General features: G+C 42.1%; 1 protein-coding gene across 2 annotated transcripts; it reads right to left on the bottom strand.

The window, feature by feature from the left end:
* Nucleotides 1-1,862: 1,862 nt before the first annotated feature.
* LOC110496172 (germ cell-specific gene 1-like protein) lies at nucleotides 1,863-14,127 on the bottom strand. Of its 2 annotated transcripts, XM_021571921.3 has the most exons (7): nucleotides 13,900-14,127; nucleotides 9,807-10,375; nucleotides 7,139-7,333; nucleotides 6,044-6,091; nucleotides 5,685-5,843; nucleotides 5,414-5,525; nucleotides 1,863-2,778 (listed from the first exon to the last, which is right to left on the bottom strand). In XM_021571921.3, the coding sequence occupies exons 2-7, from the start codon at nucleotides 10,000-10,002 to the stop codon at nucleotides 2,367-2,369; spliced, it is 1,122 nt and encodes a 373-aa protein (XP_021427596.1). In that variant the 5' UTR covers nucleotides 10,003-10,375; nucleotides 13,900-14,127; the 3' UTR covers nucleotides 1,863-2,366. The 2 variants fall into 2 exon arrangements, with proteins under 2 accessions (XP_021427596.1, XP_090064718.1); XM_090208592.1 differs by lacking the exon at nucleotides 13,900-14,127 and having other exon boundaries at nucleotides 9,807-10,583.
* Between the last annotated feature and the right edge of the window lie 315 nt (nucleotides 14,128-14,442).

Genomic DNA, 14,442 nt, shown 5'->3' with positions numbered 1-14,442 from the left:
CATTCCACACAGTATTGTCACGATCTTATAGGCTACCATTTTGTTTTTATTTAAATTCTCTATCATTTACCACATACATCTGAATAATCCTACATGCTTGAAGAGATGGCTGTCACATTCATCAATCCATCCTTCCCTAGTTCCAACCGCTATTTATTTATTTATTTATTTATTTATTTATTTATTTATTTATTTATTTATTTCTTTCTTTCTTTCTTTCTCACAATTCAATTCAATTCAAGGGCTTTATTGTCATGGGAAACATATGTTAACATTACCAAAGCAATTGAAGTAGATAATAAACAAAAGTTCAAATGTCATATGTCTACAGTGTTGTAACGATGTGCAAATAGTTAAAGTACAAAAGGGAATAATAAAGCCTGTCTTCTCTTGAGAGCCAGGTCTGCCTACGTTGGCCTTTCTCAATAGCAAGGCTATGTTCACGGAGTCTGTACATAGTCAAAGTTTTCCTTAAGTTTGGGTCAGTCATGGTGGTCAGGTATTCTGCTACTGTGTACTCTCTGTTTAGGGCCAAATAGCATTCTAGCATGCTCTGTTTTGTAAATTCTTTCCAATGTGTCAAATAATTATATTTTTGCTTTCTCATGATTTGGTTGGGTTAATTGTGTTGCTGTCGTGGGGCTCTGTGGGGTCTATTTGTGTTTGTGAACAGAGTCCCAGGACCATCTTGCTTAGGGGACTCTTCTCCAGGTTAATCTCTCTGTATGTGATGTCTTTGTTATGGAAGGTTTGGGAATCGCTTCCTTTTACGTGGCTGTAGAATTTAACGGCTCTTTTCTGGATTTTGATCATTAGTGGGTATCGGCCTAATTCTGATCTGCATGAATTATTTGGCGTTTTTGTTTTGATGGCATAGAAGGCCCTTCTTGCCTTGTCTCTCAACTCGTTCACAGCTTTGTGGAAGTTACCTGTGGCGCTGATGTTAAGGCCGAGGTATATATAGTTTCTTTGTGTGCTCTAGGGCAACGGCGTCTAGATGGAATTTGTATTTGTGGTCCTGGCGACTGGACCTTTTTTTGGAACAGCATTATTTTTGTCTTACTGAGATTTACTGTCAGGGCCCAGGTCTGACAGAATCTGTACAGAAGATCTAGGTGCTGCTGTAGGCCCTCCTCTGTTAATGATAATGCAGAGGATCTTCCCAAGGTTGCTGTTGATACATATCCCACGGCAGTTATTGGGTTCAAATTTGTCTCCACTTTCGTGGATTGGGGTGATCAGTCCTTGGTTCCAAATATTGGGGAAGACACCAGAGCTAAGGATGATGTTAAAGAGTTTAAGTATAGTCAATTGGAATTTGTTCTGTATATTTTTTCATTTCGTTTAGGATACCATCAACACCACAGGCCTTTTTGAGTTGGAGGGTTTGTATTTTGTCCTGTAGTTCATTCAATGTAATTGGAGAATCCAGTGGGGTCCGGTAGTCTTTAATAGTTGATTCTAAGATTTGTATTTGATCATGTATATGTTTTTGCTGTTTGTTCTTTGTTATAGGGCCAAGATAACAATTTTAGATAACAATTTTCCCAGAAGTGGTTAGAGTCTCTTGTTTTAGTGATTCACCATAGCGAAGGCATAGACTCTATCTCTCTATCTCTCTTGCACCTGTGACTGGGGAGATTATTGACATAATCTTCTGCATTTGAAAGCATCTGTCTTAACCTCCAAAGCTCCCTGTGTTTTTTAATGTAATCTTTGAATCACTCTTCATTTAACTACAAGATAAAATCCTCTATTTTTGGACATCAACTGGAGATATTGAGACAGTTGTCCCAACAGACAATTCCCAGGATCTGTCCAGTTTATGTAGCAGAACTGACATGACATGAAAACTGACATGATTTGTATTTATTTTATTTTACCTTTATTTAACTAGGCATGTCAGTTAAGAACACATTCTTATTTTCAATGACGGCCTAGGAACAGTGGGTTAACTGCCTTGTTCAGGGGCAGAACGACAGATTTTGTACCTTGTCAGCTCGGGGATTCAATCTTGCAACCTTTCGGGTTACTAGTCCAACACTCTAACCACTAGGCTACGCTGCCGCCAATGATGAACAGTTACTATCAATATCAGGATAGTAATAACAGGGTTAACATAAAGACATAGAATAAAAGTGAGCTATATTATACATGTTAAATGTGGCCAATGCCAGGCATTTCTTAGTGATTGTCTATATTGACCTCTACCGGGACAATACATATCACTCTCTGTGTTTGGTTTTACAGAGCTTTAGCTACTCAGATTTAATGCATGGATGGAGGTACTGAAATAGTTATCACTGAAATGACTGAAATCAAGAACAGTCCATTTCACAGTTTTTAACGCCTCCTCCTCCCTTCCCTCAGCACCTCTCACAGTCCTCTCTCTCCATCTCCTCCCTCTCTTCCCTGTCTAGGGCGTCCTCAATCTCGTCCATCTCCCTCTCGCAGTCCTCGCACCCCTCTGTCCCACAGCCACCAGCCATCACCACCAGCCCTCTGGGGTCTGGAACCCCCGGGCCCACCAGCGGCCCCCTTCCCCCACACATGGGGTCGTTCAACGCCCCCTGATGGCAGTGCTGGAGCAGGCTGCTGACTGAGTAGATGCCCCCGTCCGCCTGCAGCACCTCGTCATAGGAGGGTGCCTGGATGGCCGCCCGGGCCTCCTCCAGACGAACACGGGCGCGGTGCTTCATCTCTATCAGCGTCTTGGTGTAGGAGTTGAGGGTGAAGACAGCCGCCGCCATGCAGCAGCTGAAGGAGATCCAGGCCAGACTAGGGGTAAAAGAGAGAAAGGATGGTAGGGCCGTAGTGGTCATTGGTTATAGATAGGCTGTAAATATGGCCTAGGAAGTTTAAAAGATGCTAATATCGGATACATACAGTGAGGTCCGGAATATTTTGTACAAACACAATTATTTTATACTAATACAATTGAGCAGAGAAAAATATTTTGTTTAACAAGTAATGAAACAAATATATTGTTTTCAATACTCCAGCACCCTCCCCTTTTTCTAAAATGTTTTTTTTTTTAGATTGGAGAAGACCCTGAATATTTTCAGATCCTTGATATCCTTTGTCTGTACAGTACAATTAGACTTCCCTCTTCAATTTAAACCACACATTTTCAATGCAGTTCAAGTCCAGAAACTGAGATGGCCATTGCAAAATGTTGATTTTGTGGCCAATTAGCCATTTCTTTGTGGATTTCGATGTGTGCTTGGGGTTATTGTCTTGCTAGAAGATCCACTTGCGGGCCAAGATTCAGCCTCCTGGCAGAGACAACCGGGTTTTCGGTAAAAATGCCCTGGTATTTGGTAAAGTTCATGATGCCGTTGACCTTAACAAGGGCCCCAGGACCAGTGGAAGCAAAATAGCCACATAATATCAAAGATCCATCACCATATTTTACAGTGAGGATCAGGTATTTTCTGCATGCATTGTTTTTCGAGGGCCAAACTCACCATTGGTGTGTGTCACGCCCTGACCTGAGTATTCTTTGTTTTCTTTATATATTTTGGTTAGGTCAGGGTGTGACGAGGGTGGTATGTGTGTTTTAGTCTCATCTAGGGTGTTTGTACTGTCTAGGGGTTTTGTAGATTTATGGGGTTGTTTCCATCTAGGTGTTTATGTAGGTCTATGGTTGCCTAGATTGGTTCTCAATTAGAGGCATGTGTTTATCGTTGTCTCTGATTGGGAACCATATTTAGGCAGCCATCTTCTTTGGGTATTTGGTGGGTTATTGTCTATGTTATGTTGCATGTTAGCACAGTGTTTATATAGCGGTCACGGTCGTCTTAATCGTTTTTTTTTTTGTTTAAGTGTTCTTCGTGTTCTTCATTAAATAAAGAAGAATGTATTCTAACCACGCTGTGCTTTGGTCTACTCCATACGACGATCGTGACAGTGTGCATGGCCAAAGACCTCTATTTTAATGTCATCTGACCACAGCACCTACTGGAGTTTGCTAAATGCTATTGGCACTTAGATTGGAACCGGTGCTATGGTCAAATGACACGAAAATAAAGGTATTTGGCCACGCACACCAGCACACATCTAAATCCACAAAGAAAAGGTTCATTGACCACAAAATCATAATTTCGCAATGGCCCTCTCGGTCTCCGGATTTAAAACCCATTGAAAACCTGCCATTTGAATTGGAGAGGGTAGTGCATAAGTGTAGACAAAGGATATCAAGGATCTGGGAAGATTGTGTATGGAGGAATGGTCTAAGATCCCTCCTGACGTGTTCTCCAAACTCAAAAACATTTTTATAAAAACATCTCAGTGTCATTATCTTCAGTATCCTTAGTTTCAGTGTCATCTTTGCCAGGTGTAGGATGCTGGAGTATTGAAAACAGTGGATCCAATCATTTTGACTAGTTAAACAACATCTCTTTCTCTGAGAAATTGTGTTAGCATAAAATATAAATTATTTTTTAAATAAAAATAGCATAAAAATATAGCTCAGTATTTATTTTATACAGGCTTTTTTTTGTTCCTCTTTATTTTTAAGTGATCCAATCCTTCTGGACCCACTGTTTTCCATTGATTCGTGGTTAGAAAACGGAGACAGTGATCCAATCCTTCTGGACCCACTGTTTTCCATTGATTCGTGGTTAGAAAACGGAGACAGTGATCCAATCCTTCTGGACCCACTGTTTTCCATTGATTCGTGGTTAGAAAACGGAGACAGTGATCCAATCCTTCTGGACCCACTGTTTTCCATTGATTCGTGGTTAGAAAATGGAGACAGTGATCCAATCCTTCTGGACCCACTGTTTTCCATTGATTCGTGGTTAGAAAATGGAGACAGTGATCCAATCCTTCTGGACCCACTGTTTTCCATTGATTCGTGGTTAGAAAACGGAGACAGTGATCCAATCCTTCTGGACCCACTGTTTTCCATTGATTCGTGGTTAGAAAATGGAGACAGTGATCCAATCCTTCTGGACCCACTGTTTTCCATTGATTCGTGGTTAGAAAATGGAGACAGTGATCCAATCCTTCTGGACCCACTGTTTTCCATTGATTCGTGGTTAGAAAACGGAGACAGTGATCCAATCCTTCTGGACCCACTGTTTTCCATTGATTCGTGGTTAGAAAACGGAGACAGTGATCCAATCCTTCTGGACCCACTGTTTTCCATTGATTCGTGGTTAGAAAACGGAGACAGTGATCCAATCCTTCTGGACCCACTGTTTTCCATTGATTCGTGGTTAGAAAATGGAGACAGTGATCCAATCCTTCTGGACCCACTGTTTTCCATTGATTCGTGGTTAGAAAATGGAGACAGTGCCTAGACAAACAAACCAAACCATGGATTGCAGTCCAAAGACTGCTTTCAGGGTTAAGGGAACAAATAAGCAATTTTGTAATTTGGGTGAACTATGCCTAAGGAGATACTTACGCAAATGACCAGCCGTAGTCCCAGGTTTGTGGTCTCCAATCTTTTGGCCCAATGCTCACAGTCAACTGGAACACAGTGGTGTACATCATATGAGCCACCATTCCCATCAGACCTAAGAGAGAAAAGGTTTTGCTGATAATCCCCTATTTTATTCGACTAACATCGAATAATCAATGCTTTACATTTTGGATATTTTTTACAGAGTATTCATAGCCTTGGCATGTATCATTTTGGTGATAAAAGAAAGTTCTGCCAGTGGTGGCAGTCTCACCTGAAAGGACCGTGCATATAGCGGCAAATGCGTTGATCTTGAGAGCGTACATCTCCTTACGGGCACAGAGACACAGCACCTCCACCCACATGAGGAGAAAGCCCATGGCCAACAGGCTTATGTACGCAAACTCTGATACTACTGACAGCCACAGCACCCCTGTCAGAGAGAGAGAGTTAGAGTGAGAGAGCGAGAGAGAGAGAGAGAGAGAGAGAGAGAGAGAGAGAGAGGGAGAGAGAGAGAGAATTAAGATTGGACAGAGGTAGAGAGATAAAAAGTTGGCATACAGTCCTTATTAGAAATGTTATGTTGGCGTATTAGCAGCACCTACAGTATGTGTACTTTCAACGAGCACAAACCTTGCGTCTCTCCTGGAGTCAATTCAATGAAGCTTCGGCACTTCTCCTCTATAGGACAAATAGAATGTGATTAGTTACAAATCCAATTTAAGTCAGTGTATTCACATGTATCTTTTAGGGCCTTGTCAAGTAAATGGACGTACTGATTTAACAAGAGATCCCTTGAGTGGCTGTTCTGAGATCTTAAGACAGTGCTCCAATTGGCATGGGCATTCGGGAAGGGGCACTTTCTGTCGTAAAATAAGCCACATTGAGAAGAGAGAGAGAAATCCACCAGATGTTTTCTATCTTAGGGTCAAGACCAAAGCTCTTAACTCTCCTCTCTCTACAGTGATCTAGCAAATGATTCCTGAGGTGATATGGGAAGATATTCCTTTTAAGTTAGCCTTCACTGACACTTGACTTTACATGGCTGACATTAAAGACGATTCAGTTATTAACAAAGCACCCGCTCGTGATTATTTACTTCTACATAGCCACGGTTGATTAGGGACAATCCCAGATCAGTGGATGAGTATGGTGTTAAAGCAACCAGTCTTGCAGAGATTGATAGTGGAACAGCAAAACAACCATATTCAAAGGCACAATGGCAATTGCTGATAGATATATCGACGTTATAGTGCATTCTAATCACTAGTGTCCGGTCATTATTAGGGTTCCACAAGGCTCAGTTCTAGGTCCGACCCTAAGACTGGACTCGAATGAAGGTTCTGTAGATCAACAGCCTAAAACAAGAGCTATCTCGTGTTTTATTCACTGTTCCAATCAAGTTCTCTGTGTCAAACAATTACTGGCTAAGGCGAGGGAATCATTTACATTTACAATTGACATTTTAGTCATTTAGAAGACGCCCTTATCCAGAGAGACTTACAATTAGTGCATGCATTCCTTATAGCAAGGTGAGACAACCACATATCACATATTGTATCACAGTCGTAGCAAGTGCATTCATTGTGGAGATTGGATCTTACAGAACAAGGACCAGGCATCATTAGGTTCTTGGGATGAAGCCTACTTAACACCTCTTTCTATAAGTGTAAAGCATATTCAAACAACGGTCTGGATAAAGACCCCAATGTCTAGCCCAATGCTCACCCTCATTGTGTGCCTCGCAGGACAACCAGAAACCTGTGTGGAAGTAGCGCAGCATGTACTTGTCCTCGCCCGTCTCCCAGATGTAGTGCACCGCGTTGGCGAGGGCCTTTTTCCGACGCCTTGCCTGCTCTTCCTTTTCCTGGGGCGACAAGGTGACGTTGTTTGCCGGCTTCTTGGGGTCCAGAGTGGGACTCTCTGAGGACAACAGAGGGTAAGGGGATAGTTGGGACAGGAATATTTGGACAGTTTTAGGTGAGATATAGAGTACCTGTTGGAGAAGCATTCCAGGTGACGCTGCTTCTTAAGAGAATGCCAAGAATCTCAAATATAACACATATTTAGATTTGTTTAACACTTTTTCGGTTACTACATGATTCCATATGTGTTACAGTGCCTTGCGAAAGTATTCGGCCCCCTTGAACTTTGCGACCTTTTGCCACATTTCGGGCTTCAAACATAGATATAAAACTGTATTTTTTTGTGAAGAATCAACAACAAGTGGGACACAATCATGAAGTGGAACGACATTTATTGGATATTTCAAACTTTTTTAACAAATCAAAAACTGAAAAATTGGGCGTGCAAAATTATTCAGCCCCCTTAAGTTAATACTTTGTAGCGCCACCTTTTGCTGCGATTACAGCTGTAAGTCGCTTGGGGTATGTCTCTATCAGTTTTGCACATCGAGAGACTGACATTTTTTCTCATTCCTCCTTGCAAAACAGCTCGAGCTCAGTGAGGTTGGATGGAGAGCATTTGTGAACAGCAGTTTTCAGTTCTTTCCACAGATTCTCGATTGGATTCAGGTCTGGACTTTGACTTGGCCATTCTAACACCTGGATATGTTTATTTTTGAACCATTCCATTGCAGATTTTGCTTTATGTTTTGGATCATTGTCTTGTTGGAAGACAAATCTCCGTCCCAGTCTCAGGTCTTTTGCAGACTCCATCAGGTTTTCTTCCAGAATGGTCCTGTATTTTGCTCCATCCATCTTCCCATCAATTTTAACCATCTTCCCTGTCCCTGCTGAAGAAAAGCAGGCCCAAACCATGATGCTGCCGCCACCATGTTTGACAGTGGGGATGGTGTGTTCAGCTGTTGCTTTTACGCCAAACATAATGTTTTGCATTGTTGCCAAAAAGTTCAATTTTGGTTTCATCTACCAGAGCACCTTCTTCCACATGTTTGGTGTGTCTCCCAGGTGGCTTGTGGCAAACTTTAAACAACACTTTTTATGGATATCTTTAAGAAATGGCTTTCTTCTTGCCACTCTTCCATAAAGTCCAGATTTGTGCAATATACGACTGATTGTTGTCCTATGGACAGAGTCTCCCACCTCAGCTGTAGATCTCTGCAGTTCATCCAGAGTGATCATGGGCCTCTTGGCTGCATCTCTGATCAGTCTTCTCCTTGTATGAGCTGAAAGTTTAGAGGGACGGCCAGGTCTTGGTAGATTTGCAGTGGTCTGATACTCCTTCCAATTCAATATTATCGCTTGCACAGTGCTCCTTGGGATGTTTAAAGCTTGGGAAATATTTTTCTATCCAAATCCGGCTTTAAACTTCTTCACAACAGTATCTCGGACCTGCCTGGTGTGTTCCTTGTTCTTCATGATGCTCTCTGCGCTTTTAACGGACCTCTGAGACTATCACAGTGCAGGTGCACTTTTACGGAGACTTGATTACACACAGGTGGATTGTATTTATCATCATTAGTCATTTAGGTCAACATTGGATCATTCAGAGATCCTCACTGAACTTCTGGAGAGAGTTTGCTGCACTGAAAGTAAAGGGGCTGAATAATTTTGCACGCCCAATTTTTCAGTTTTTGATTTGTTAAAAAAGTTTGAAATATCCAATAAATGTCGTTCCACTTCATGATTGTGTCCCACTTGTTGTTGATTCTTCACAAAAAAATACAGTTTTATATCTTTATGTTTGAAGCCTGAAATGTGGCAAAAGGTCGCAAAGTTCAAGGGGGCCGAATACTTTCGCAAGGCACTGTATTTCAGAGTTGTGAAAAGTAAAAATGAAGAAAAAACATTGAATGAGTAGATATGTCCAATCTTTTGACTGGTACTGTATGTGTCTAGTCTACACGCCATATTAATGTTTTTCTACAATAAACTCAAGAAACACACATCTTCCAGCCATGTTCCTCAAAGGCATAGCAAGACCACCATGTAATATTCTGCAGGGACAGAGGTCAAAAGTGCTCCCTAGTGTCAATGGAATGAAGGGGCAACAATCTACATCAGAATCCGTCAGAAATCACTGCTCTTCACGTAATCTCCCTTATGTAGAAAAATTGCACATTTACATGGCAATAGGCTTAGACAACGATGTAATCCAGGCAGTCAACAAAGTTTGAGATTACATAGATACATTGGACTATGTGGACTATGTCAACAGACCTCTGGTTGCTTTCTGTTGATATACAGTAGATTGCTCAGAGAGCGATGGCGAAAAAGGGATAGGTGGACTTTTTTTTGCTAAGGGTTCCCCTGACAAATCTAAAAAGTCATAATTGTCAGTTTCAGGATTCATGTTCAACAGGGGTGGTTCAACAGGGGTGAGTCCACAAGTATAGAGTGAGGGAAACAAATCATTAGTCACTGGGCTCCAGATTCGTTCTGGCACAGGGCGAAGAGGTGAATTAGTTCCCCACCTGTGGTGTAGGGCTGGCTGTTGTTCTGCCCGCAGTTCTTCAACTTGACCGGGGAGAGGCAGAGGGGCTTGACAACCTTGTGGGTCCCCTCGCACCAGTACGAGGTGCAGAAGGCCAGGATGGACAGTGCCAGGGCCAGCGAGGTCAGGGACAGGGAGAGCAGGGAGCGGTTGCATCGTGACATGCTCTCCAGCATGATGGATTATGGGAGTGGGGCGAGGGCCACTGAGAGAAGAAATTATGCCCCTCCTATAGAGAGACAGAGATGTGGGAGACAGGCTGGAAAGAGAAGCGAGAGACGGGGAGAGACGGGGTGTCTCAAGTGGAGCTTGAGACGAAGGATGGTGTAACAGGGTGAGGGTGCTGGTTAGAGGACGGACGCAGGGATGACAGAGGACTGAGGAGAGACCAGCTAGAGTGAGGGCATTGACAATGCTGAGGAGGGAACTGTGGGGGGACTCAATGACACGGCAGAATGAGGGGAATGGAATGGAGAGGTATAGAGTGAAGAAATTGGAGTGGGGAGGGGGATTGACAGAGGGATGGTTTTGGGGAGTGGGATTAGGAAACTGTGAGAAAATGATGGGATGGAGGGGTGAGAGGAGAAGAGGAGATTAGGCAGAGGCAGGATAAAGGGAGGGAATGAAGAAAAAGAAGAAGAAGAAGAAATAGATAAAACACAGGGTCAGGGGACAATGAAATGTAGAAGATTTTACTTGCGGTTGAGCGAGACAGACGGATTGGATGCGGATGAGGGCTAGCTAGCCTCTAGCCTCTGTCATGCTCTACTCCAACGAGTCCCCTCGATATTCCTCCACCCTTTACACGCTGATCCAGCTGTGGTCCCTCGATAACGACTTGTGATGATTAACGAGGTAAATCAAAGCAGTCATTAAACTGAGTCAATCAGGCAGAGAGCTTTTCATCTTTAGATTTGGGAAGAAAAAAATGGAATGAATACATTTTTCTTACATTTTCTTATTTTTCGTCTGAATGCTACATCCCATGTTTCCAGTTTCATGACGTGGAATTGCCATGTGTTCGCTGTTATACAGTTGTGTCCTGGAAGATAAACACTTCAATTTCACCACGTTTTATACAACCCCCAATCCTTCTCTCCTGTCTCCTTTTTCTCAGGACATATTCTGTTCTTCCCGAACATCTCAACTTTCTTAGGAGGATTGTGATTCAATGTAAGGATTAGTCCAATCTCTCAATCTACCTCTCTATTAGCCTGTAATCCTCATTCATCTGTGTTAATCTCCCTGTACTAGGTGAATCTGGGTAATCCCACTTGATATCACGATCGCAACGTCTGTCCAACCATCTATAAAGCAAGACAAATCATTTGGATTAGTACTGGGAGGAGTAATTAATGGACAACAATCTACAGCAAAAATCCATCAGAAATCACTGTTCATGATGTAGTCTCCCTCATGTAGAAACATTTCATATTACATGGCAATAGGCTTAGACAACAATGTAATCCATATAGTCAGCAGCAAGTTTGAGATTTACATACCTAAATTGGACTATGTGGACTATGACAACAGACCATGATAATCATCGTCATCATTGTCATCATCATATCATTGTCACAGCAATCGTTATCATCAACTTCATTATCATCACAATCACAATCATCCACACAATCGTCATCGTTGTCATCATCATATCATGTCACGTGGATGAGGGCTAGCTAGCCTCCAGCCTCTGTCATGCTCTACTCCAACGAGTCCCCTCGATATTCCTCCACCCTTTACACGGTGATCCAGCTGTGGTCCCTCGATAACGACTTGTGATGATTAACGAGGTAAATCAAAGCAGTCATTAAACTGAGGCAATCAGGCAGAGAGCTTTTCATCTTTAGATTTGTGAAGAAAAAAATTGAATTAATACATTTTTCTTACATTTTTTTATTTTTCGTCTGAATGCTACATCCCATGTTTCCAGTTTCATGACGTGGAATTGCCATGTGTTCGCTGTTATACAGTTGTGTCCTGGAAGATAAACGCTTCAATTTCACCACGTTTTATACAACCCCCAATCCTTCTCTCCTGTCTCCTTTTTCTCAGGACATATTCTGTTCTTCCCGTGCATCTCAACTTTCTTAGGAGGATTGTGATTCGATGTAATGATTAGTCCAATCTCTCAATCTACCTCTCTGTTGGCCCGTAATCTGTGTTAATCTCCCTGTAAATCTGGGTAATCCCATTTGACCTCACGATCGTAACATCTGTCCAACCATCTATAGAGCAAGACAAATCATTTGGATTAGTATTGGGAGGAGTAATTAATGGACAACAAACTACAGCAGAATCTGTCAGGAATCACTGTTCACTGTAATCTCCTTTTTGTAGAAACATTTCATATTACATGGCAATAGGTTTAGACAACGATGTAATCCATATAGTCAGAAAAGTTACACACATACTTTGGACTATGTGGACTTTGTCAACAGTCCATGATCAACATCGTTGACGATCATTATCGTCATCATCATCATCGCCACAGCAATCTTTGTCATCCTCTTCATCGTCACAATCTTTTGCATCGTCCCAATCACAATCGCCCACACAATCATCCTCCTATCATCGTCATCGTGGTCATCCTCATAGCAATCTCGATAATCACAATCTTCGGCATCATCACAATCATCATTATCATCATCATCATACTATAGGGATGGTTTAATGTACTGGTCTGATGCCTGTCTCATTTCCATGAATCATTATTGGTCACCTCAGAGAATAGTAATCGAAAGATCCATCCATCTGTGTTGATATGGTCTTTATGTAGAATAGCAATCTGACAAAGATAGCAGAATCACAGATGTGATGCTTGTATGTTTTTTATTTCATCTGGCAACATCTGCATCAGTCCATCTGCACACATTACCACTATACACTCTTAGGGGGGGGGGAAAGTGCTATCTAGAAGCTCAAATGCTTCTTCAGTTGTCCCCATAGGAGAACCGTTTGAAGAAGCCTTTTTGGTTCAATGGAGGACCCTTTCCACAAAGAACCAAAAAAAGTTTCTCCCTGGGTGACCCAGTTGGTAGAGCATGGCGCTTGCAATGCTAGGGTTGTGAGTTTGATTCCCACAGGCGACCAGTACAACAACAAAAAGTATGAAAATGTATGCAGTCACTACTGTAAATCACTCTCTATAAGAGCGTATGCTATATTACAAAAATGTAACCAAAAAGGGTTCTCCTATGAGGACAGCCCGAAGAACCTGTTTGGAATCCTTTTTGTCTAAGAGTGTATAGCTGTGTTGTTGCCAGATTGGTTTGTCAGTTTCAGCACAATATAATGACAGAGAGGATTCCTCGTGACAGTAAGACCGGGAGTTTGTCAGACTGCTCCCTCGTGACACCCATATTAGGCATTTTGAAGTTCATCCAGAAAAGTAATGCATTTCATTTATCCCATCGTGATACCAAAATATTCCAACATTTGGAATATCCTTCAAACTTGGTCAATTTACCCCCGAAATATCAAATTACAAGCCCTTCAATTTTCCAATGATTTAAATCTGTAAGCATTTCAACAAGTTATTTTTTCAAACTGTCAATCAATCGGTCCTTTCGAAGAGTCTCATACATATACACTCCAGATACTCTGACACTATTTTCTTGCTTCGCTCGAAACTGTAAAAGATTTGGGGCAGTCCATGGACTGCATAAATTTAACGGGTAAACCAAAGAAAATCTCCTATCCCCTTTGTCCAACAATATGATTAAATATGACACACCCTGCACACAATCACACTTTTCCTTCCCATGTAATTCAGATGGTGCTACAGTACATATGAAGCTGTAGAAAACTAGCTCCCCATGATAAAATCTACTTTCCACACTTCCTGTGGGCTACTTGTCGGCTATCATAGGTAGATCGATACATTTCTTGTAATACCTGTGCCTAGATATGATTTCCAATTGCCGTACCCATTGTATTTTCCCTATGTACTGCATAATAGCGGGCTTTCCATTGAGTCCTAGTCCACCCATTACCAGTACATTACCCAGTACAATGCATGCATGAAAGTTACCGAACAGATGTGAATGAACGAATTAAAGAAAACAATTTACCATATAAGGCCTTCAAAGACATCGACCCTCTACACTCCTTCGTCCTCTCTACCATATTCACTTTCTTCACCTTTTCTCCCTCACTCTCACGCTCGTCTTTCTTGGGTGAGTTTCTGACACAAATACACCCAGATTTGACTTAATCCTCACGCGCCCATCTGTTACTTTCTCTCTCTTTGCTCCCTACATCTATCCATCCATCCATCCCTCACATTATCTCTCTCTCCCTCCCTCCCTCCCTCTCCGCCCTTCTTCCACTCCACTTTAGGCAAATCCATTATCATACTTAGCAGTTCACTACATAGTGATTAACGTTATGGCTTTAGACGTGAACCCACTGTGTCACTTGTTGTACTGTACTGATGTGCTGTACTGCTCTGACCCCTCTGATTACACGAGATTTCACACCGTCTGTTCCCCTCTGGGGAATCCCCATCGTGACCCGGATGATGAGTCAACACCCAAACTTTCCTTTGGGACATGCCATATTCCGAATGAGGAGTAGAATTAGAGAATTTACAGTATGCACTCACCACTCAGCCC

Source organism: Oncorhynchus mykiss, chromosome 18 (assembly GCF_057628025.1).
Source record: "Oncorhynchus mykiss isolate SJ-2025 chromosome 18, ASM5762802v1, whole genome shotgun sequence".
NCBI lineage: Eukaryota > Metazoa > Chordata > Actinopteri > Salmoniformes > Salmonidae > Oncorhynchus > Oncorhynchus mykiss.
The sequence above is the reverse complement of the archived record's forward strand: the minus strand, read 5'-3'. Positions and strand labels throughout refer to the sequence as shown.

Bases quoted from the DNA above. Each gene is read 5' to 3' on its own strand.
- LOC110496172 (XM_021571921.3), bottom strand. From the start codon at position 10,002: ATGCTGGAGAGCATGTCACGATGCAACCGCTCCCTGCTCTCCCTGTCC. The intron at 7,334-9,806 runs GTGGGGAACTAA...TGTTGTCCTCAG, and splicing joins CAGCCAGCCCTACACCACAG to AGAGTCCCACTCTGGACCCC. The intron at 5,844-6,043 runs GTTTGTGCTCGT...TCTCTCTGACAG, and splicing joins GACTCCAGGAGAGACGCAAG to GGGTGCTGTGGCTGTCAGTA.